A 22,732-nucleotide genomic window follows, 5' to 3' on the forward strand; every position below is an offset into this window, starting at 1 on the left:
CCTTAAAGAATCACTCAGTGAGAGTGACTAAGGAAGGGAGATGTGAAGAAGACAAGGGGGAATGAAAATAGAGAAAAGGTGCAGTTACACACACATTCACACACACAGTAAAACATCTGACCTGTACTGTGGGCAGAATGGGGGGAAAATTCCCCAAAATGTACAATGAGTTATATAGAGAAGAAAGTAAGGAATAAGGGAAGTTTAAATGTACTTTAAACTTTTCCTAGTTTCATTTGACCCCTGAATACGCATTCTTAGTCGTTCTCCTCTGTTCTGCCACCATTCTCTTTTTCACACTGTTCCCTCTCTTATTTTCTTCTGTCCCTTATGTGTATCACAGCTCTGATCTAACGTTGGTCCTGCCTCTCTATCTTTATAACTTTCTCTCTTTCATTCAATCTGCCTCCCTCTCTTGCCAGCACACTCGCTCTCTCTCAGCGTTTTTAATTAAAATCTCTCTGCATCAAGGGATTCCGTTGTAGCTGTGATTTAAATGAGAGGGTGACATAAACCTAACATTACTGTCAGACTAAAGCAAATTCCATCAATATATATAATATATATATATATATATATATATATACTGCATATGATTTTTTTCCCTTACTATTCTTTTTTAAAACAAACTTGCCAAAGCAACTCTGTAATGAAATGTTACCACACACACTGCCTGCCTACTGTACCACCTTGCTGTGTGAAACAAAGCACTTTCCCCCCTCCTAGGCATTTTGCCCACCACCTTCCCCTCACCCACTGTGGACTCAGTCTTGGGTGGATGAGGTTGGGTCTTAATAAATCAGGATGTTACCACCGGCGCTAAGGCTAGTTTTTAATTAAAACTGTGAATCAGTCGAGCAGTATTATGAATTGTACTCTGCCACGAGTGAATAAAACATCACTTCTCTCCTACATTTCTTCTGAGAGTTGGGCGCGCTGTGCTGACAGTGTTATGAAAGAGTCTGGGGAGCTTAGTGCTTGCATAAAAATAATAACGCAATAGTGAGGCCCACAGCCATTAGGGTCAACACCATTATATTACACAAACAGCTACAAGGGCTTTAGCGCTGCTGCTAGGCCAGAGTGACGTAGACACACAGGTTTCACATCCTGACACTTTGATGATGTTTAAAGTTGTGTCAGTTGATGATACCAAAACACTTTCACACACAGCATGATTATTATGATGCTGATGATCAGGTACTCTTGTCCACTGGCTATTTTCAACACATGACTAATGTGAAACATTTGCTTTTCAAACACAAACAATTGATCCATATATTTAGGGCCATTCATAAAAAGAGGTGAGCCGGGGAACTTATTCTCCACCTTTCCCTTTTGATGGGCAGAAATGAAATAAATACCACCTATGAATATATTTATATGCAAAACCAGGTTGAAGCGTAACAACTTGCCTACTTCAATGGCCCTTATTGCTAATTTATGACCTTTTGGTGTCTGTGTGTACAACTGACACCGTCCCAGAGAGAGCAGGGATGAGCCAGCAGATGAAAATTAGCCCCGTGGAGCATAGCGAATAGGAAGCGCTTCAGTCAGAGGATGACTAACTGCAATTCAATCTTACAGCTTTTCACAAGCAAACTTATGAATGCTAATTGTTTCATAATTGAAGGTGTTGACAGACTCACTTCACTGACTGTGGTGATGCAAATGAAGCCCTCTGGCACTCATAACTACTGCCACAGAAAACTCAGGCGGGTTTGACCTGGTGGGACTCACATCGCCTTTATGAATTAATGCTCACAGGCCTCTAAGTTTGTACCGTCAATTTGCGTTTATTTGCATATATGAATATACTATAGGTAAGCTGTTCCATTTGGTATATAACTAAATGATATGAAAAGTTTTGTTCTGTACAACTAGTTATGAATCATCAGCCTATATACTGTGTGGCAATACACTGCAATAAACTCACCATTATTTAATTGGCTTTCTTCTTCTAGATGATATCTTGATAAGGAGTACATAAAGTACGTTGTCAAAGATATTCTACTTTGTGTTTTGCTTCTGATTATTGTATGATTTGGACTGAAATAGGTGCCGGTCCTCATTTTGGTTACCGTTACTGTTTATATTTAGGTGCAGGAGCTCCACGATACTTTTGAGCTAATATTCTGTAGGAGCAACAGGAGCACAAGCAGTAGAAAATAGGAGGTTCTGCCCAGGTCTCTTAGAACCGTACAACGAACACTCCGAACAAAGTGTGTTTGATTGAAATAGTATGATAGTTGTCACACAGGTACCATGTCGGAATGACAGCTCTGGATGTGGTGGTGCTGTTGATGGAACTGAGGCTTACTCTGCGGCGTGCCTCGTGGCTGAGTGCTGGGTGGGATTAAACACGGGACATCTATTGGGAAGAGCTCCTAGATGTTATTATCCTTGTGGGGAGTCTCATCATTGGCTGGGAGCGATGACGCACGCGGCCCTAGAAGACGGCTGGAGACAGGCATGACAGCCGTACGCCTGCAAGAAATAGTGATGATCATGCATAAAAACAACGGTGGAGAAGAGATACTGTACTGGAATCCGAGTCTCCAGCGACTCCCACGAGGGTTTAAACATTCTGCCAAAACAGATGCTCCAGCGCTGAATTACACCCTTTAATAATGTAACCTCTCTCACACCTTTGCAAAGTGTATCGGGTTCTCCAAATACCATTGTCCCATGAATTAATGCTTACAATTAATCAAAATCTTTTCATTAAAACATTAAATGAATACTTGAAAATGAAATCCATCAGTCATTCACCTGAGTGGAGAACAAAGTAATGTATTACTATTTCACCATTATCTGAGATAGAAACGTGAGGGATTTGATACAGGTCAGTGTCCTAACTAGTTCTTCAGTATAGTGTGTGATAGCTGCTGTTTACTGTACCAGAGCAATAACAGCAGCTATCACACACTATACTGAAGAATCCTGGTCACCATCCATCCAATCTGTAACCAAAGCAATATTACAGTCCAAGCCTCTTGAAAGTCAGTTAGGACACTGTATCTATGCACTCAATAAGTGAACTAGTTAGGACACTGTATCTATGTAGTCAATAAGTGAACTAGTTAGGACACTATCTATGCACTCAATAAGTGAACTAGTTAGGACACTGTATCTATGCACTCAATAAGTGAACTAGTTAGGACACTGTATCTATGTAGTCAATAAGTGAACTAGTTAGGACACTGTATCTATGCAGTCAATAAGTGAACTAGTTAGGACACTATCTATGCACTCAATAAGTGAACTAGTTAGGACACTGTATCTATGTAGTCAATAAGTGAACTAGTTAGGACACTATCTATGCACTCAATAAGTGAACTAGTTAGGACACTATCTATGCACTCAATAAGTGAACTAGTTAGGACACTATCTATGCACTCAATAAGTGAACTAGTTAGGACACTGTATCTATGCAGTCAATAAGTGAACTAGTTAGGACACTGTATCTATGCACTCAATAAGTGAACTAGTTACGACACTGTATCTATGCAGTCAATAAGTGAACTAGTTAGGACACTATCTATGCACTCAATAAGTGAACTAGTTAGGACACTGTATCTATGCAGTCAATAAGTGAACTATTTAGGACACTGTATCTATGCACTCAATAAGTGAACTAGTTACGACACTGTATCTATGTAGTCAATAAGTGAACTAGTTAGGACACTGTATCTATGCAGTCAATAAGTGAACTAGTTAGGACACTATCTATGCAGTCAATAAGTGAACTATTTAGGACACTATCTATGCACTCAATAAGTGAACTAGTTAGGACACTGTATCTATGCACTCAATAAGTGAACTATTTAGGACACTGTATCTATGTAGTCAATAAGTGAACTAGTTAGGACACTGTATCTATGCACTCAATAAGTGAACTATTTAGGACACTGTATCTATGTAGTCAATAAGTGAACTAGTTAGGACACTGTATCTATGCACTCAATAAGTGAACTAGTTAGGACACTGTATCTATGCAGTCAATAAGTGAACTAGTTAGGACACTATCTATGCACTCAATAAGTGAACTAGTTAGGACACTGTATCTATGCAGTCAATAAGTGAACTAGTTAGGACACTATCTATGCAGTCAATAAGTGAACTAGTTAGGACACTATCTATGCACTCAATAAGTGAACTAGTTACGACACTGTATCTATGCACTCAATAAGTGAACTAGTTAGGACACTGTATCTATGCAGTCAATAAGTGAACTAGTTAGGACACTATCTATGCACTCAATAAGGAACTAGTTAGGACACTGTATCTATGCACTCAATAAGTGAACTAGTTAGGACACTGTATCTATGCACTCAATAAGTGAACTAGTTAGGACACTGTATCTATGCAGTCAATAAGTGAACTAGTTAGGACACTATCTATGCACTCAATAAGGGAACTAGTTAGGACACTGTATCTATGCACTCAATAAGTGAACTAGTTAGGACACTGTATCTATGCAGTCAATAAATGAACTAGTTAGGACACTATCTATGCAGTCAATAAGTGAACTAGTTAGGACACTATCTATGCAGTCAATAAGTGAACTAGTTAGGACACTGTATCTATGCAGTCAATAAGTGAACTAGTTAGGACACTGTATCTATGCACTCAATAAGTGAACTAGTTACGACACTATCTATGCAGTCAATAAGTGAACTAGTTACGACACTATCTATGCACTCAATAAGTGAACTAGTTAGGACACTGTATCTATGCAGTCAATAAGTGAACTAGTTAGGACACTGTATCTATGCACTCAATAAGTGAACTAGTTACGACACTGTATCTATGCAGTCAATAAGTGAACTAGTTAGGACACTGTATCTATGCACTCAATAAGTGAACTAGTTAGGACACTGTATCTATGCAGTCAATAAGTGAACTAGTTAGGACACTGTATCTATGCACTCAATAAGTGAACTAGTTAGGACACTATCTATGCACTCAATAAGTGAACTAGTTACGACACTGTATCTATGCACTCAATAAGTGAACTAGTTAGGACACTATCTATGCAGTCAATAAGTGAACTAGTTAGGACACTATCTATGCACTCAATAAGTGAACTAGTTACGACACTGTATCTATGCACTCAATAAGTGAACTAGTTAGGACACTATCTATGCAGTCAATAAGTGAACTAGTTAGGACACTGTATCTATGTAGTCAATAAGTGAACTAGTTAGGACACTATCTATGCACTCAATAAGTGAACTAGTTAGGACACTATCTATGCACTCAATAAGTGAACTATTTAGGACACTATCTATGCACTCAATAAGTGAACTAGTTAGGACACTGTATCTATGCACTCAATAAGTGAACTATTTAGGACACTGTATCTATGTAGTCAATAAGTGAACTAGTTAGGACACTATCTATGCACTCAATAAGTGAACTAGTTAGGACACTGTATCTATGCAGTCAATAAGTGAACTAGTTAGGACACTATCTATGCACTCAATAAGTGAACTAGTTAGGACACTGTATCTCATGCACTCAATAAATGAACTAGTTAGGACACTGTATCTATGCAGTCAATAAGTGAACTAGTTAGGACACTGTATCTATGCACTCAATAAGTGAACTAGTTACGACACTGTATCTATGCAGTCAATAAGTGAACTAGTTAGGACACTGTATCTATGCACTCAATAAGTGAACTAGTTAGGACACTATCTATGCAGTCAATAAGTGAACTATTTAGGACACTATCTATGCACTCAATAAGTGAACTAGTTACGACACTGTATCTATGCAGTCAATAAGTGAACTAGTTAGGACACTGTATCTATGCAGTCAATAAGTGAACTAGTTAGGACACTATCTATGCACTCAATAAGTGAACTAGTTACGACACTGTATCTATGCACTCAATAAGTGAACTAGTTAGGACACTGTATCTATGCAGTCAATAAGTGAACTAGTTAGGACACTATCTATGCACTCAATAAGGGAACTAGTTAGGACACTGTATCTATGCACTCAATAAGTGAACTAGTTAGGACACTATCTATGCACTCAATAAGTGAACTATTTAGGACACTATCTATGCACTCAATAAGTGAACTATTTAGGACACTATCTATGCACTCAATAAGTGAACTAGTTAGGACACTGTATCTATGCAGTCAATAAGTGAACTAGTTAGGACACTGTATCTATGCAGTCAATAAGTGAACTAGTTAGGACACTATCTATGCACTCAATAAGGGAACTAGTTAGGACACTGTATCTATGCACTCAATAAGTGAACTAGTTAGGACACTGTATCTATGCACTCAATAAGTGAACTAGTTAGGACACTGTATCTATGCAGTCAATAAGTGAACTAGTTAGGACACTATCTATGCACTCAATAAGGGAACTAGTTAGGACACTGTATCTATGCACTCAATAAGTGAACTAGTTAGGACACTGTATCTATGCAGTCAATAAATGAACTAGTTAGGACACTATCTATGCAGTCAATAAGTGAACTAGTTAGGACACTATCTATGCAGTCAATAAGTGAACTAGTTAGGACACTGTATCTATGCAGTCAATAAGTGAACTAGTTAGGACACTGTATCTATGCACTCAATAAGTGAACTAGTTAGACACTATCTATGCAGTCAATAAGTGAACTAGTTACGACACTATCTATGCACTCAATAAGTGAACTAGTTAGGACACTGTATCTATGCAGTCAATAAGTGAACTATTTAGGACACTGTATCTATGCACTCAATAAGTGAACTAGTTACGACACTGTATCTATGCAGTCAATAAGTGAACTAGTTAGGACACTGTATCTATGCACTCAATAAGTGAACTAGTTAGGACACTGTATCTATGCAGTCAATAAGTGAACTAGTTAGGACACTATCTATGCAGTCAATAAGTGAACTATTTAGGACACTATCTATGCAGTCAATAAGTGAACTAGTTACGACACTGTATCTATGCAGTCAATAAGTGAACTAGTTAGGACACTATCTATGCAGTCAATAAGTGAACTATTTAGGACACTATCTATGCACTCAATAAGTGAACTAGTTAGGACACTGTATCTATGCACTCAATAAGTGAACTAGTTAGGACACTATCTATGCACTCAATAAGTGAACTAGTTACGACACTGTATCTATGCACTCAATAAGTGAACTAGTTAGGACACTATCTATGCACTCAATAAGTGAACTAGTTAGGACACTATCTATGCACTCAATAAGTGAACTAGTTAGGACACTGTATCTATGCACTCAATAAGTGAACTAGTTAGGACACTATCTATGCACTCAATAAGTGAACTAGTTAGGACACTATCTATGCACTCAATAAGTGAACTAGTTAGGACACTGTATCTATGCACTCAATAAGTGAACTAGTTACGACACTGTATCTATGCACTCAATAAGTGAACTAGTTAGGACACTATCTATGCAGTCAATAAATGAACTAGTTAGGACACTATCTATGCACTCAATAAGTGAACTAGTTAGGACACTATCTATGCACTCAATAAGTGAACTAGTTAGGACACTGTATCTATGCACTCAATAAATGAACTAGTTAGGACACTATCTATGCACTCAATAAGTGAACTAGTTAGACACTGTATCTATGCACTCAATAAGTGAACTAGTTACGACACTGTATCTATGCACTCAATAAGTGAACTAGTTAGGACACTATCTATGCAGTCAATAAATGAACTAGTTAGGACACTATCTATGCACTCAATAAGTGAACTAGTTAGGACACTATCTATGCACTCAATAAGTGAACTAGTTACGACACTGTATCTATGCAGTCAATAAGTGAACTAGTTAGGACACTATCTATGCAGTCAATAAGTGAACTAGTTAGGACACTGTATCTATGCACTCAATAAGTGAACTAGTTACGACACTGTATCTATGTAGTCAATAAGTGAACTAGTTAGGACACTGTATCTATGCACTCAATAAGTGAACTAGTTAGGACACTGTATCTATGCAGTCAATAAGTGAACTATTTAGGACACTGTATCTATGCACTCAATAAGTGAACTAGTTACGACACTGTATCTATGCAGTCAATAAGTGAACTAGTTAGGACACTATCTATGCACTCAATAAGTGAACTAGTTAGGACACTGTATCTATGCAGTCAATAAGTGAACTAGTTAGGACACTGTATCTATGTAGTCAATAAGTGAACTAGTTAGGACACTATCTATGCACTCAATAAGTGAACTAGTTAGGACACTGTATCTATGCACTCAATAAGTGAACTAGTTAGGACACTGTATCTATGCAGTCAATAAGTGAACTAGTTAGGACACTGTATCTATGCACTCAATAAGTGAACTAGTTACGACACTGTATCTATGCACTCAATAAGTGAACTAGTTAGGACACTGTATCTATGCACTCAATAAGTGAACTAGTTAGGACACTGTATCTATGCAGTCAATAAGTGAACTAGTTAGGACACTATCTATGCACTCAATAAGGGAACTAGTTAGGACACTGTATCTATGCACTCAATAAGTGAACTAGTTAGGACACTGTATCTATGCAGTCAATAAATGAACTAGTTAGGACACTATCTATGCAGTCAATAAGTGAACTAGTTAGGACACTGTATCTATGCAGTCAATAAGTGAACTAGTTAGGACACTGTATCTATGCACTCAATAAGTGAACTAGTTACGACACTATCTATGCAGTCAATAAGTGAACTAGTTACGACACTATCTATGCACTCAATAAGTGAACTAGTTAGGACACTGTATCTATGCAGTCAATAAGTGAACTAGTTAGGACACTGTATCTATGCAGTCAATAAGTGAACTAGTTACGACACTGTATCTATGCAGTCAATAAGTGAACTAGTTAGGACACTGTATCTATGCACTCAATAAGTGAACTAGTTACGACACTGTATCTATGCAGTCAATAAGTGAACTAGTTAGGACACTATCTATGCACTCAATAAGTGAACTAGTTAGGACACTATCTATGTAGTCAATAAGTGAACTAGTTAGGACACTATCTATGTAGTCAATAAGTGAACTAGTTAGGACACTATCTATGTAGTCAATAAGTGAACTAGTTAGGACACTGTATCTATGCACTCAATAAGTGAACTAGTTACGACACTGTATCTATGCACTCAATAAGTGAACTAGTTAGGACACTATATCAAGTGAACTAGTTAGGACACTATCTATGCACTCAATAAGTGAACTAGTTAGGACACTATCTATGCACTCAATAAGTGAACTAGTTAGGACACTGTATCTATGCACTCAATAAGTGAACTAGTTAGGACACTATCTATGCACTCAATAAATGAACTAGTTAGGACACTGTATCTATGCACTCAATAAGTGAACTAGTTAGGACACTATCTATGCACTCAATAAGTGAACTAGTTAGGACACTATCTATGTAGTCAATAAGTGAACTAGTTAGGACACTGTATCTATGCACTCAATAAGTGAACTAGTTACGACACTGTATCTATGCACTCAATAAGTGAACTAGTTAGGACACTATCTATGCACTCAATAAGTGAACTAGTTAGGACACTATCTATGCACTCAATAAGTGAACTAGTTACGACACTGTATCTATGCACTCAATAAGTGAACTAGTTAGGACACTATCTATGCACTCAATAAGTGAACTAGTTAGGACACTATCTATGTACTCAATAAGTGAACTAGTTACGACACTGTATCTATGCACTCAATAAGTGAACTAGTTAGGACACTATCTATGCACTCAATAAGTGAACTAGTTAGGACACTATCTATGCACTCAATAAGTGAACTAGTTAGGACACTATCTATGTAGTCAATAAGTGAACTAGTTAGGACACTGTATCTATGCACTCAATAAGTGAACTAGTTAGGACACTGTATCTATGTAGTCAATAAGTGAACTAGTTAGGACACTATCTATGCACTCAATAAGTGAACTAGTTAGGACACTGTATCTATGCAGTCAATAAGTGAACTAGTTAGGACACTATCTATGCAGTCAATAAGTGAACTAGTTAGGACACTATCTATGCAGTCAATAAGTGAACTATTTAGGACACTATCTATGCACTCAATAAGTGAACTAGTTACGACACTGTATCTATGCACTCAATAAGTGAACTAGTTAGGACACTGTATCTATGCAGTCAATAAGTGAACTAGTTAGGACACTATCTATGCACTCAATAAGTGAACTAGTTAGGACACTATCTATGCAGTCAATAAATGAACTAGTTAGGACACTGTATCTATGCACTCAATAAGTGAACTAGTTAGGACACTATCTATGCACTCAATAAGTGAACTAGTTAGGACACTGTATCTATGCACTCAATAAGTGAACTAGTTAGGACACTATCTATGCACTCAATAAGTGAACTAGTTAGGACACTATCTATGCACTCAATAAGTGAACTAGTTAGGACACTATCTATGCACTCAATAAGTGAACTATTTAGGACACTATCTATGCACTCAATAAGTGAACTAGTTAGGACACTATCTATGCACTCAATAAGTGAACTAGTTAGGACACTGTATCTATGCAGTCAATAAGTGAACTATTTAGGACACTGTATCTATGCACTCAATAAGTGAACTAGTTAGGACACTATCTATGCACTCAATAAGTGAACTAGTTAGGACACTGTATCTATGCACTCAATAAATGAACTAGTTAGGACACTATCTATGCACTCAATAAGTGAACTAGTTAGGACACTATCTATGCACTCAATAAGTGAACTAGTTACGACACTGTATCTATGCAGTCAATAAATGAACTAGTTAGGACACTATCTATGCAGTCAATAAGTGAACTAGTTACGACACTGTATCTATGCACTCAATAAGTGAACTAGTTAGGACACTATCTATGCAGTCAATAAGTGAACTAGTTAGTCTATGCACTCAATAAGTGAACTAGTTAGGACACTATCTATGCAGTCAATAAGTGAACTAGTTAGGACACTGTATCTATGCACTCAATAAGTGAACTAGTTACGACACTGTATCTATGCAGTCAATAAGTGAACTAGTTAGGACACTATCTATGCAGTCAATAAGTGAACTAGTTAGGACACTGTATCTATGCACTCAATAAGTGAACTAGTTACGACACTGTATCTATGTAGTCAATAAGTGAACTAGTTAGGACACTGTATCTATGTAGTCAATAAGTGAACTAGTTAGGACACTATCTATGCACTCAATAAGTGAACTAGTTACGACACTGTATCTATGCACTCAATAAGTGAACTAGTTAGGACACTATCTATGCAGTCAATAAGTGAACTAGTTAGGACACTGTATCTATGTAGTCAATAAGTGAACTTTTTCGAAGCCATAGTAGCCATTGGGAACAGAATAGAGTTGTCATCCTCAATTGTTAGTTTGTTGTACAGTATGTCTTAGTAGCACTAGGTCTGGGATGTTTTGTCCCTTCGTCCTCTGGCTTTAGAGGGGTGTAAATGCAGACAGACATGGACACCACAGTACTGAACTAGATCAGGTTGTGCTCTTGCCTAAGCATATTTCAGGGTACCATTTTGATTCATTTGACTGTACACGAGCTGTTGGTTTTCACTCATGGGAGGCATATTTTGAGCGGGTATCTATATCCCCATATCTTCTTTTAAGCAAATGCTGCAGCACCAAATTCAATTCAGACCATTTATATCCCTGCACGCAAGAAAGACAAATGCAATATTTTCACTGTTGTCTCTCTTTCACACACACACACACACACACACACACACACACACACACACACACACACACACACACACACACACACACACACACACACACACACACACACATTACACACACACACACACACACACACACACACACACACACACACACACATGCACACAAAGGAAATATCCTGCACACCTACTAATCCAAAGGCAGGATCCTGGTTCCAAAAATAACAGCTTGGAATGAGATGGATGGAGGAGGACAGATTATTGCGGCTCTGGTCTGTGAAAAGCTGTCAATAAAACACATTTAAAGTGATTACCGGGCCGTTATTGGCACGGGGGTCACTCTGGTTTTCTCACTATTCCAAAAGGCAACACTTTGAAATCATACACACCTGTAAAGGATGTTTCAAATGGAAATAGGCCAACTGAAGTGGAATTGTTCACGTACACTGATAAGCATATGGGGGCAGTGAGCCCACAAGTCAGGGAGGAGATGAACTTTTCTCCTCCAATCAGAAGAGTGGGTGTTAATAGAAATCTAAGAGTTATTACAGGACCAACTGCTTACCTTCATGGTTGTGTCAAAACACATTACACAACTTCAGGCATTGTTCAGCACTTTTCTCCTTCAAAACACTTGATATTCAGACAAGCCACAGATATTGGGTTTTGTTATAACATATTATAACAATCGAATCCTTCTCCATCTGAAAACAGATTAAGATACAAAACTTCATGGCTTCTTTAGTAGAAAATGTTTGGGTCTTTGACACAATTTCTCAGTACTGCAGTACAAGTTCCGGGCAAAGATAGTGTATGAACACATGGGTCATAAACAGACGTGTTGTTGTCCTCCGCACTCGCCTAAATATCAAAGCAAGAAATAAAAAATGACATATTGTATTTGTTCTCCGTATTCATGCAAATATTCCGACTGTCAGTCAGACACATAATGAGAAGAGAGATTGATTGGCACTCAACAGCCTCTCTCTTGAAATAGACACCATTATACACTCAATGACTCTCGGTAAACATGTGAATGTATGCCTGGCTGTGTATGGTAATGAGGGGGCTGTGAGTGGCTGCTGCAGAACATCACGTCCAGACCTCAGGTTCAAATAGACCCGCCTCCTCCTCCCCAGCAGCCAGCTAAAGGCCCATGCATGTACTTTTCCACTAGAGCCAACATAGTTCACTCCTCTCAGTGGTTTGGCCCTGTGTTCTAGGGGCCAGCTCATCCCCTCAGGGACCTGATAGTACATGCTGCTGTCACAGACAAACCTCACCTTTTAGATAATACTGGGAGTCAATATTCCCCTGTATTGTGTACTTTCACTTGTGTTGTGACTGTAGAAAGCAAATGCGCATTCATTATAAATGACAGCTTGTGATAGCTTCTCCGTGTTATGACTTTCCAGGAAACACAACAGCATGGCCCTGTGTGTGTGTGTGTGTGTGTGAGAGAGAGAGAGAGAGAGAGAGAGAGAGAGAGAGAGAGAGAGAGAGAGAGAGAGAGAGAGAGAGAGAGAGAGAGAGAGAGAGAGAGAGAGAGAGAGAGAGAGAGAGAGAGAGAGAGAGAGAGAGAGAGAGAGAGAGAGAGAGAGAGAGAGAGAGAGAGAGAGAGAGAGAGAGAGAGAGAGAGAGAGAGAGAGAGAGCACTGTGCTACTGTTATTTTGTGTGTACGGCTGTCTTTTGCCAGTGTGATGGCACTCCGTTACAGTACCAGTCAAAGGTTTGGAGACACCTACTCATTCAAGGGTTTTTCTTAATTTTTAAAACGATTTTCTACATTGTAGAATAATAGTAAAGACATCAAAACTATGAAATAACACATACTGTATGTAACCAGTGTTAAACAAATCAAAATATATTTTATATTTGAGATTCTTCAAAGTTGCCAACATTTTCCTTGATGACAGCTTTGCACACTCTTGGCATTCTCTCAACCAGCTTCACGAGGTAGTCAATTGGAATGCATTTCAATAACAGGTGTGCCTTGTTGAAAGTTACTTTGTGGAATTTCTTCCCTTCTTAATGCATTTGAGCCAATCAGTTGTGTTGTGACAAGGTAGGGGTGTTATACAGAAGATAGCCCTATTTAGTAAAAGACCAAGTCCATATTATGGCAAGAACAGTTCGTCATTACTTTAAGACATGAAGATCCATCAATACGGAAAATTTGAAGAACTTCGAAAGTTTCTTCAATTGCAGTTGCAAAACCATCAAGCACTATGATGAAACTGGCTCTCATGAGGACTGCCACAGGAATGGAAGACCCAGAGCCCAAATAACAGACACATCTCAATATGAACTGTTCAGAGGAGACTGCATGAATCAGGCCTTCATGGTCGTATTGCTGCAAAGAAACCACTTCTAAAGGACACCAATAACAAGAAGAGACTTGCTTGGGCCAAGAAACACGAGTAATGGATATTAGACAGGTGGAAATCTGTCCTTTGGTCTGATGAGTCCAAATTTGAGATTTTGGGTTCCCAACCACCATGTCTTTGTGAGACGCAGATTAGGTGGAATGATGATCTCCGCATGTGTGGTTTCCAACGTGAAGCGTGGAGGAGGAGGTGTGATGGTGTTTTGCAGGCGACACTTTCTGTGATTTATTTAGAATTAAAGGCACACTTAACCAGCATGGCTACCACAGCATTCTACAGCGATACACCATTCCATCTGGTTTGGGCTTAGTGGGACTATCATTTGTTTTTCAACAGGACAATGGCCCAAAACACACCTCCAGGCTGTGTAAGTGCTATTTGACCAAGAAGGAGAGTGATGGAGTGCTGCATCAGATGACCTGGCCTCCACAATCACCTGAAATCAACCCAATTGAGATGGTTTGGGATGAGTTGGACTGCAGAGTGACGGAAAGGCAGCCAACAAGTGCTCAGCATATGTGGGAACTCCTTCAAAAAAGCATTCCTCATGAAGCTCGTTGAGAGAATGCCAAGAGTGTGCAAAGCTGTCATCAAGGCAAAGGGTGGCTACTTTTAAAATAGATTTGGATTTTTTTTTTTAACACTTTTTTGGTTACTACATGATTCCATGTGTGTTATTTCATAGTTTTGATGTCTTCACTATTATTGTACAATGTAGAAAATAGTAAAAATAAAGAATAACCCTTGAATGAGTAGGTGTGTCCAAACTTTTGACTGGTACTCTATGTCAGTGCGTAAACGTGAGTGCCCGTCTAATATCTGGGTTATTTTGACAAGGCTCGCCACCACCACCCCGGCCCTGTGCTAGTTGTAGTTGTGTGATTTATGGCTGACAAAGGCGTCCAATTACAGAGCCATAATATCCACGTCATGCCTCATATCCTAACAGTGTCTCTACATCAGTTGAGCCATGTTAGTCCAAGCTTTCATTAATGACAATTACACTTTTGATAGTCCATTTATTCCCACTTATTACCTGGGGTTATTCAGGGAGGTAACCACCAGTAGCAGTCGGCAGACATTCCTAATTAGTCGGTCATTTGGATTCTCACTCTATTATGTGATCAACTTTTTTCTGCTTTAAGTGCCGTTCTGGGAATTCTAGAACTTCATGGGTTCATCATCTGAATGGACATTGTGTATACAGTAAATGTGTAATATGTGCCTTTGTTGGTGTGTAAAATGTGTCTATGTTAATTTGCCCGTGAAAACAATCGGTGTGTAAAATGGACCCATTGCAAGGGTGCATTGATTGCTTATCAGAGTTTGCGATATGCCAGGGCACATCAATGTGTGGGAATGGGCTGTGTGTGTGTGTGTGTGTGTGTGTGTGCGTGTGCGGGTGTGTGTGTGTGTGTGTGTGTGTGTGCATATATATCTCTGTGTCCATCAACAGTGTGTGGAGAGGCCTATGCTAATTGTTGCCATGGAAACTGAGTGCTGCTAGAGAAGTACAGATTCAAAGGAAGCATCACCCCCTCTCTCTTTCTTCCTTTTCCTCCCCCTCTCTCTCCCATCCCTCTTTCTTTTCTCAGTCTATCTGCTGCCATTCCCCTCATTCTTTCTCTCAGTCTCCTTTTCCCTCTCATTGCTTTCCATCAAGGCCCACTCCAGCTGCCAATCCTCCCTCTCTTACTCTTTCTCACACCTCCTCCATTCTCTCTCCACGAATCTCTTTCTCTGTCTCTTGGTGTCCCTCCACCTCCTCATATGCCTTACTTTTAGCAGATTGTCTGTATTCCTATTCTCTCTCTTCCTCTGTCACTCTTCTCTGTCCCTCCCTACCCTCCCCTGCTCCCTCTCCCTCTCTCTTTAGAGGAGTGTACAATTGGCAATTAACACAGGGACCTGTAATTAGTGCTGACGAACCTCCAGCAATTAGTTATCCTAAAGAAGTATTTTTGTCATCTCTACACACCTCCCCCTTCCATCCCCCAGCCTCTCAATCTCTCCTCTCTCTTTCCCTCTATCCTGCTCACTGTCTCGTTCCTATAGGGTTTGTTTGTTCAGGATTTTTCTTTTTACTCCCTCTGCCTTTTAAACTTTTGCTTTTGTTCCACGGTGAGTGTGCACACACACACACTCCACGGTGCTTACACACATACACAAACACACACATGCATGCACACACACACACACACACACACACACACACTCCATGGTGCACACACACATGCACACACTCACACGCTATTACAACCACCTCCACAATATTTAGGAGCCGCTGATATGCACACTCACATACCCACAAATATCATACCCCCACCCCCCATAAATGTTAAACTCCCTTGTTATTGTAATGGTGATAGGTTAGAATGTCTTGGGGGTATGATATTTGTGCGTCTGTAACTTTCTCACTCACCATTATTCATGATTCATTTAGGATTATCCGTAATCATGGTAGCATTCACATCAATGTAGAAATGCTTAGAAACGTATTCTATTCTTATTTACAATTAAAGTGACTCCAAAATGACAACCAAAACAAACTTTGTAGAGTCACAAACTCTACATTGATGTGAATGCTACCATGATTACGGATAATCCTAAATGAATCATGAATAATGGTGAGTGAGAAAGTTACAGACGCACAAATATCATACCCCCAAGACATTCTAACCTATCACCATTACAATCATTTTGCTCCCTAAAAGGGGGGGACTATATACAAAAAGTTCACTGTATAGAGCTCACTGTATAGTTTTTCAAATAGGATATGTTTAACTACTTATTCTTCTCACTTTGTGTCATTCACTCTCTCTTCTTCCATCCCTCAAGCCCCCCCTCTTCATCACTGTTAATGAAGGTCTATAAAAAAGATACAGTATGTGGTCATTCAAGTAAAGCGTTGGAGAGAGGTGGATAGAGGGATGGAGAGTAAATGAGTGTTGGGATAAAATAGGAGAGAAGAGAGGAGGAGGGGTGAAGATGTGGGGGGGTATTGAGACTTGTTATTCGCTCGGGGCATTCATCCCTCCCTCCCTCAGAATCTGTCCATCTTTCCGTCTGTGTATCAGGGAGCCAGTGTTCACTCATCACATCAAGCCAGTTCCTCAGTCATCATGTACCCCCCTCTCTCTGTCTGCTTCTTTCTCATCCTATCTCTCCCTCTCTCCTTTACATTTCCCTCTTCCCTCCTCCTCTTGCCTTCTCTCTTTCCTCTCCTCCCTCCCTGTCAGGGATTCAGCCACCCATCCATTTGGAGAGTTTATGTCATCCATAATAAAGACCATTATCCTGCTTGAAAACACCCCTCCTGAAATATTGATCAGTATGAGTGTATGTATACCTTGTATCCATGTGTGTGTGTCTGTTTATGCACTATTGAAGTACTGTATGTCATATACAACCAGTCCTAGCTAGGTTTCCATCCAACTGGCGACAGATTTTCATGCGAATATAAAACAAATCTGCATAAAGAAACCAGTGTTGTTTCCAGTGAAATGTACTTTTAGCTTAAGTTTTCCTTTACCGAATAAAAACCTGAAGTTCAATGTGTTTTTAATGCATTTTCAACTCTACTAATATTTTTGTCACAAAAACGGTTGTATTAAGTAGAAAATGTGCCTACTCTGGTCTTGGCACATGCACTCTAGCCAATAGCTCACAGTTACAGTGAGGCCAGTCTACATGATGAGTTTACTATGGATGAACAGCAGTCTAGCCAACAGCTCCCAGATACAGAGAGGCCAGTCTACATGATGAGTTTATTATGGATAAACAGCAGTCTAGCATCAATCATCATGTCACCAGAATAAGACCCTCAATATTTATTGGAAAGGAGCATCAAGATCACCATGCACTTTCACCACCCTGTGAAGTTCATAATTTATTTCATCTGTAGCCTAATAAACTGCATGGTTTCCCGAGTCATAGTGGGAGAACCACACACCATATCTCTCCAAGGTTATTCTATGGTTATTCTATCAATATTTGCGCATAAAGGCGTTTCCACCACCATTTCTCGCATAATACATTTTTCCAATGAATAAAAAAACATGTTGAACAAAAAAAGATCTGTCAGCATTTATAAAAATATACCGAGATCTCCTGTTCCCATCACAGCTGTAGTGATAAAAATATACCGAGATCTCCTGTTCCCATCACAGCTGTAGTGATAAAAATATACCGAGATCTCCTGTTCCCATCACAGCTGGAGTGATAAAAATATACCGAGATCTCCTGTTCCCATCACAGCTGTAGTGATAAAAATATACAGAGATCTCCTGTTCCCATCACAGCTGTAGTGATAAAAATATACCGAGATCTCCTGTTCCCATCACAGCTGGAGTGATAAAAATATACCGAGATCTCCTGTTCCCATCACAGCTGTAGTGATAAAAATATACCGAGATCTCCTGTTCCCATCACAGCTGGAGTGATAAAAATATACCGAGATCTCCTGTTCCCATCACAGCTGGAGTGATAAAAATATACCGAGATCTCCTGTTCCCATTACAGCTGTAGTGATAAAAATATACCGAGATCTCCTGTTCCCTTCACAGCTGTAGTGATAAAAATATACCGAGATCTCCTGTTCCCATCACAGCTGTAGTGATAAAAATATACAGAGATCTCCTGTTCCCATCACAGCTGTAGTGATAAAAATATACCGAGATCTCCTGTTCCCATCACAGCTGGAGTGATAAAAATATACCGAGATCTCCTGTTCCCATCACAGCTGTAGTGATAAAAATATACCGAGATCTCCTGTTCCCATCACAGCTGTAGTGATAAAAATATACCGAGATCTCCTGTTCCCATCACAGCTGTAGTGATAAAAATATACCGAGATCTCCTGTTCCCATCACAGCTGTAGTGATAAAAATATACCGAGATCTCCTGTTCCCATCACAGCTGGAGTGATAAAAATATACCGAGATCTCCTGTTCCCATCACAGCTGTAGTGATAAAAATATACAGAGATCTCCTGTTCCCATCACAGCTGTAGTGATAAAAATATACCGAGATCTCCTGTTCCCATCACAGCTGGAGTGATAAAAATATACCGAGATCTCCTGTTCCCATCACAGCTGTAGTGATAAAAATATACCGAGATCTCCTGTTCCCATCACAGCTGGAGTGATAAAAATATACCGAGATCTCCTGTTCCCATCACAGCTGGAGTGATAAAAATATACCGAGATCTCCTGTTCCCATTACAGCTGTAGTGATAAAAATATACCGAGATCTCCTGTTCCCTTCACAGCTGTAGTGATAAAAATATACCGAGATCTCCTGTTCCCATCACAGCTGTAGTGATAAAAATATACAGAGATCTCCTGTTCCCATCACAGCTGTAGTGATAAAAATATACCGAGATCTCCTGTTCCCATCACAGCTGGAGTGATAAAAATATACCGAGATCTCCTGTTCCCATCACAGCTGTAGTGATAAAAATATACCGAGATCTCCTGTTCCCATCACAGCTGTAGTGATAAAAATATACCGAGATCTCCTGTTCCCATCACAGCTGTAGTGATAAAAATATACCGAGATCTCCTGTTCCCATCACAGCTGTAGTGATAAAAATATACCGAGATCTCCTGTTCCCATCACAGCTGGAGTGATAAAAATATACCGAGATCTCCTGTTCCCATCACAGCTGTAGTGATAAAAATATACAGAGATCTCCTGTTCCCATCACAGCTGTAGTGATAAAAATATACCGAGATCTCCTGTTCCCATCACAGCTGTAGTGATAAAAATATACCGAGATCTCCTGTTCCCATCACAGCTGTAGTGATTTTTTTTAATATGGTATGACTTTACTCACATAAAAACTGTAGATAGAAACATGGTTAGTGATACACTGATTCATGTTATAGGCTCTTGTCAATCCACTTAAGTCAATCAATGTCTATGGGCCACATTGACCTCTCTCTCTCTCTCTCCCTCCCTCCCCCTCCCTCCCTCCTCTCCCTCCCCCCACCCACCCCCTCCCTCCCTCCCTCCCCCCCTCCCTCCCTCCCTCTCCCTCCCTCCCCCCCCCCCTCCCTCCCTCCCTCCCTCCCTCCCTCCCTCCCTCCCTCCCTCCCCCTCCCTCTCTCCCTCCCTCCCTCCCTCCCTCCCCCCCCCTCCCTCCCTCCCCCCCCTCCCTCCCCACCCCCCCCAGGTATTACATTCCCACTCCTCGATTATGCATGTCTGCGGCTGCCACAGCCCCTCCTACCCTCAGGAAAGGCGAGCGTCCCCCACACCCCTGCCCCCCCAGGAGGTGAGACGTCCTCCCCGGCGCCGTGCGGCCCTCTCCTCCCTCTCCCTGTCCCTCCTGGGCCTCCTGATGTGCCTGTTCCACCTGCCCCCCACCTGTCACTCTCGCAGAGACAAGGGCGGGGGCGTGGCCCACTACATCCCCATGGCCCAGCCTCCCCACCACCAGGTTCTGCCCAAGCTGGTTCAGGGCCTCAGCATCGCTGTGGTGCTGGTGGGCAACTCTAGCGAGGTGGCGTTGGCGGGCGCCCGGGAGAAGGACGACTTCCTGCACATGCCGCTGGCGCCCAACGTGGAAGTGCTCACCATGAACGAGACGGACCCCAAGAGCATCATCAAGAGCATCTGTGACCTGATGACAGAGCACTGGCTCCAGGGCGTGGTGTTCGGGGACGACACGGATCAGGAGGCCATAGCCCAGATCCTGGACTTCATCTCTGCACAGACACACATCCCCATCCTGGGGGTCCGCGGTGGCTCCTCCATGATCATGGCTGCCAAGGTACAGTGTGTGTGTTTCTATGTGTACTGTGTGTGTGAGAGAGGGTGATCGAGAAAAGAAAAAAGTATGAGCAATGTTTTTATCTGTTAGTCTTGATCCTCTGTATTTCATTGTTGTCTTAAACAATGATCTGTTCATAAGTGAAGTGGCGACGGCTTTCTGGTGCCACGTCGTTACCACTATCAGATCAATGCTGGTTCATTCATAGGAAAACAGATGCAGGTGTTTGACAGAGAGCAAGAGGGGTTGTTTCCTTTGAAGAAACCTGGAAAGAGTGGGGAAGTTGGAGACAGGATCAGCGTGGTGCGATAGGAGGGAACAGGAAGACAGGGAGAGAAGACGTGCATAGAGAAAGAAAAGAATAACTCAAGTAGACTGGCATGAGTGAGAGAGAGAGAGAGAGGGAGAGAGAGAGAGAGAGAGTGAGAGAGAGAGAGAGAGAGAGAGAGAGCACGAGAGAGAGCGAGAGAGTGAGAGAGAGAGAGAGAGAGAGAGAGAGAGAGAGAGAGAGAGAGAGAGAGAGAGAGAGAGAGAGAGCGAGAGAGAGAGAGAGAGAGAGAGAGAGAGAGAGAGAGAGAGAGAGAGAGAGAGAGAGAGAGCGAGAGAGAGAGCGAGAGAGAGAGAGAGAGAGAGAGAGAGAGAGAGAGAGAGAGAGAGAGAGCGAGAGAGAGAGGAAGCTGTACTGTCACCAGACATACAGTGTTACCTCGGCATGACAGAGTTCCACTAGATCCCTCTATGGCTCATCCCTATGATATTTCTCCCCCACCCCTTTTCATTCTATTCACTTTAACCATGTCTAATGGGATGAAGCAATCTGGTCCTGCTTTATCTTAGCCGGCTGTGATCCGCGTTTGGACCGTGCTGCTGGACTGGACAATTTTTTTTCTGCAGAATAATCAACTTTTATTCAGCCTGAACAAACACAGCTGTACAAAATGGGCTCCCAGAAACTCCAAGAATTTCAAACAGCCTCCAAAAAAAAAGCTGCCCGGAATGAGGCCGTCCGCTGGGCATTCCAACTGACGTCACGTGCTTTCAGCACAACGGCTTCCATTTGGATAAAACATTATCTCTGCTCACCCTTCCACGTTTGACCCTGCTTCAACAGGGTCCACCAGCAAACATGACCCACTAGGGCCTCCAGCCAGCCATTCATCCCCCTATATCCCCATTACACTATGGAGGATAGCATTGGGCAGTCAAATGACATTTACCCCACACATCTCTATCGACAGGTACGACATCCACTGACCCTGCCCGTTGTGCCACGGCCATACATACGTGTCACTGACCCCATAGTATATCCTACACACATAGATATATTGATGATACACCACCCGCCCTTGTTAAACGTGTAAACATGATGTATTTTATTGTTCATAAAGAGGTGTACAGGGTATGCATGCAGACTGAAGGTGTAATTCATTAAGTGCACATGCCATCCATGCGCCAGGAGCCCAGGCTTGTGCCGCTGCGGCTAAGTGGATTTCCCAGGCCGGAAGCCAACACAGGGCCCAGGAGAGAGAAATGGAGCCACATCCAAGGCCATGCTAGTCTCCGTCTCCAAACGGATTTGTGTGTCTGTTGTTTAATGGGCTGAAACAATATTGGTTGAGAATATGGTAGAATAAGAGCGGGAGAAGGAGAGGGATGGTGAAAGAACAGCCTCTCCTCCTGAGAGGGAATCTTGGGGGAATGAAGGACAGCAGGTGTGTGGAGAGGACGGCGCTACAGAAGCTAGCTGCTGGAAACGTGGCAGACAGAGTGAGACAGCAGCACAGACTGGAGGCGTGAAGGAGCAAGGAGAGGCCCCGTAGC

General features: G+C 41.1%; 1 protein-coding gene across 1 annotated transcript in view; it reads left to right on the forward strand.

The window, feature by feature from the left end:
• Positions 1-22,732, forward strand: part of LOC112259212 (glutamate receptor ionotropic, NMDA 2B-like) — a 127,552-nt gene that overhangs the window by 29,855 nt on the left and 74,965 nt on the right. Inside the window, exon 3 of the mRNA XM_042307219.1 lies at positions 20,312-20,911. Within this exon, the coding sequence (XP_042163153.1) occupies positions 20,312-20,911 (600 nt within the window). The remainder of the gene's footprint in view (positions 1-20,311; positions 20,912-22,732) is intronic.

This window comes from Oncorhynchus tshawytscha, linkage group LG27, assembly GCF_018296145.1.
Source record: "Oncorhynchus tshawytscha isolate Ot180627B linkage group LG27, Otsh_v2.0, whole genome shotgun sequence".
In the NCBI taxonomy this organism is placed as follows: domain Eukaryota; kingdom Metazoa; phylum Chordata; class Actinopteri; order Salmoniformes; family Salmonidae; genus Oncorhynchus; species Oncorhynchus tshawytscha.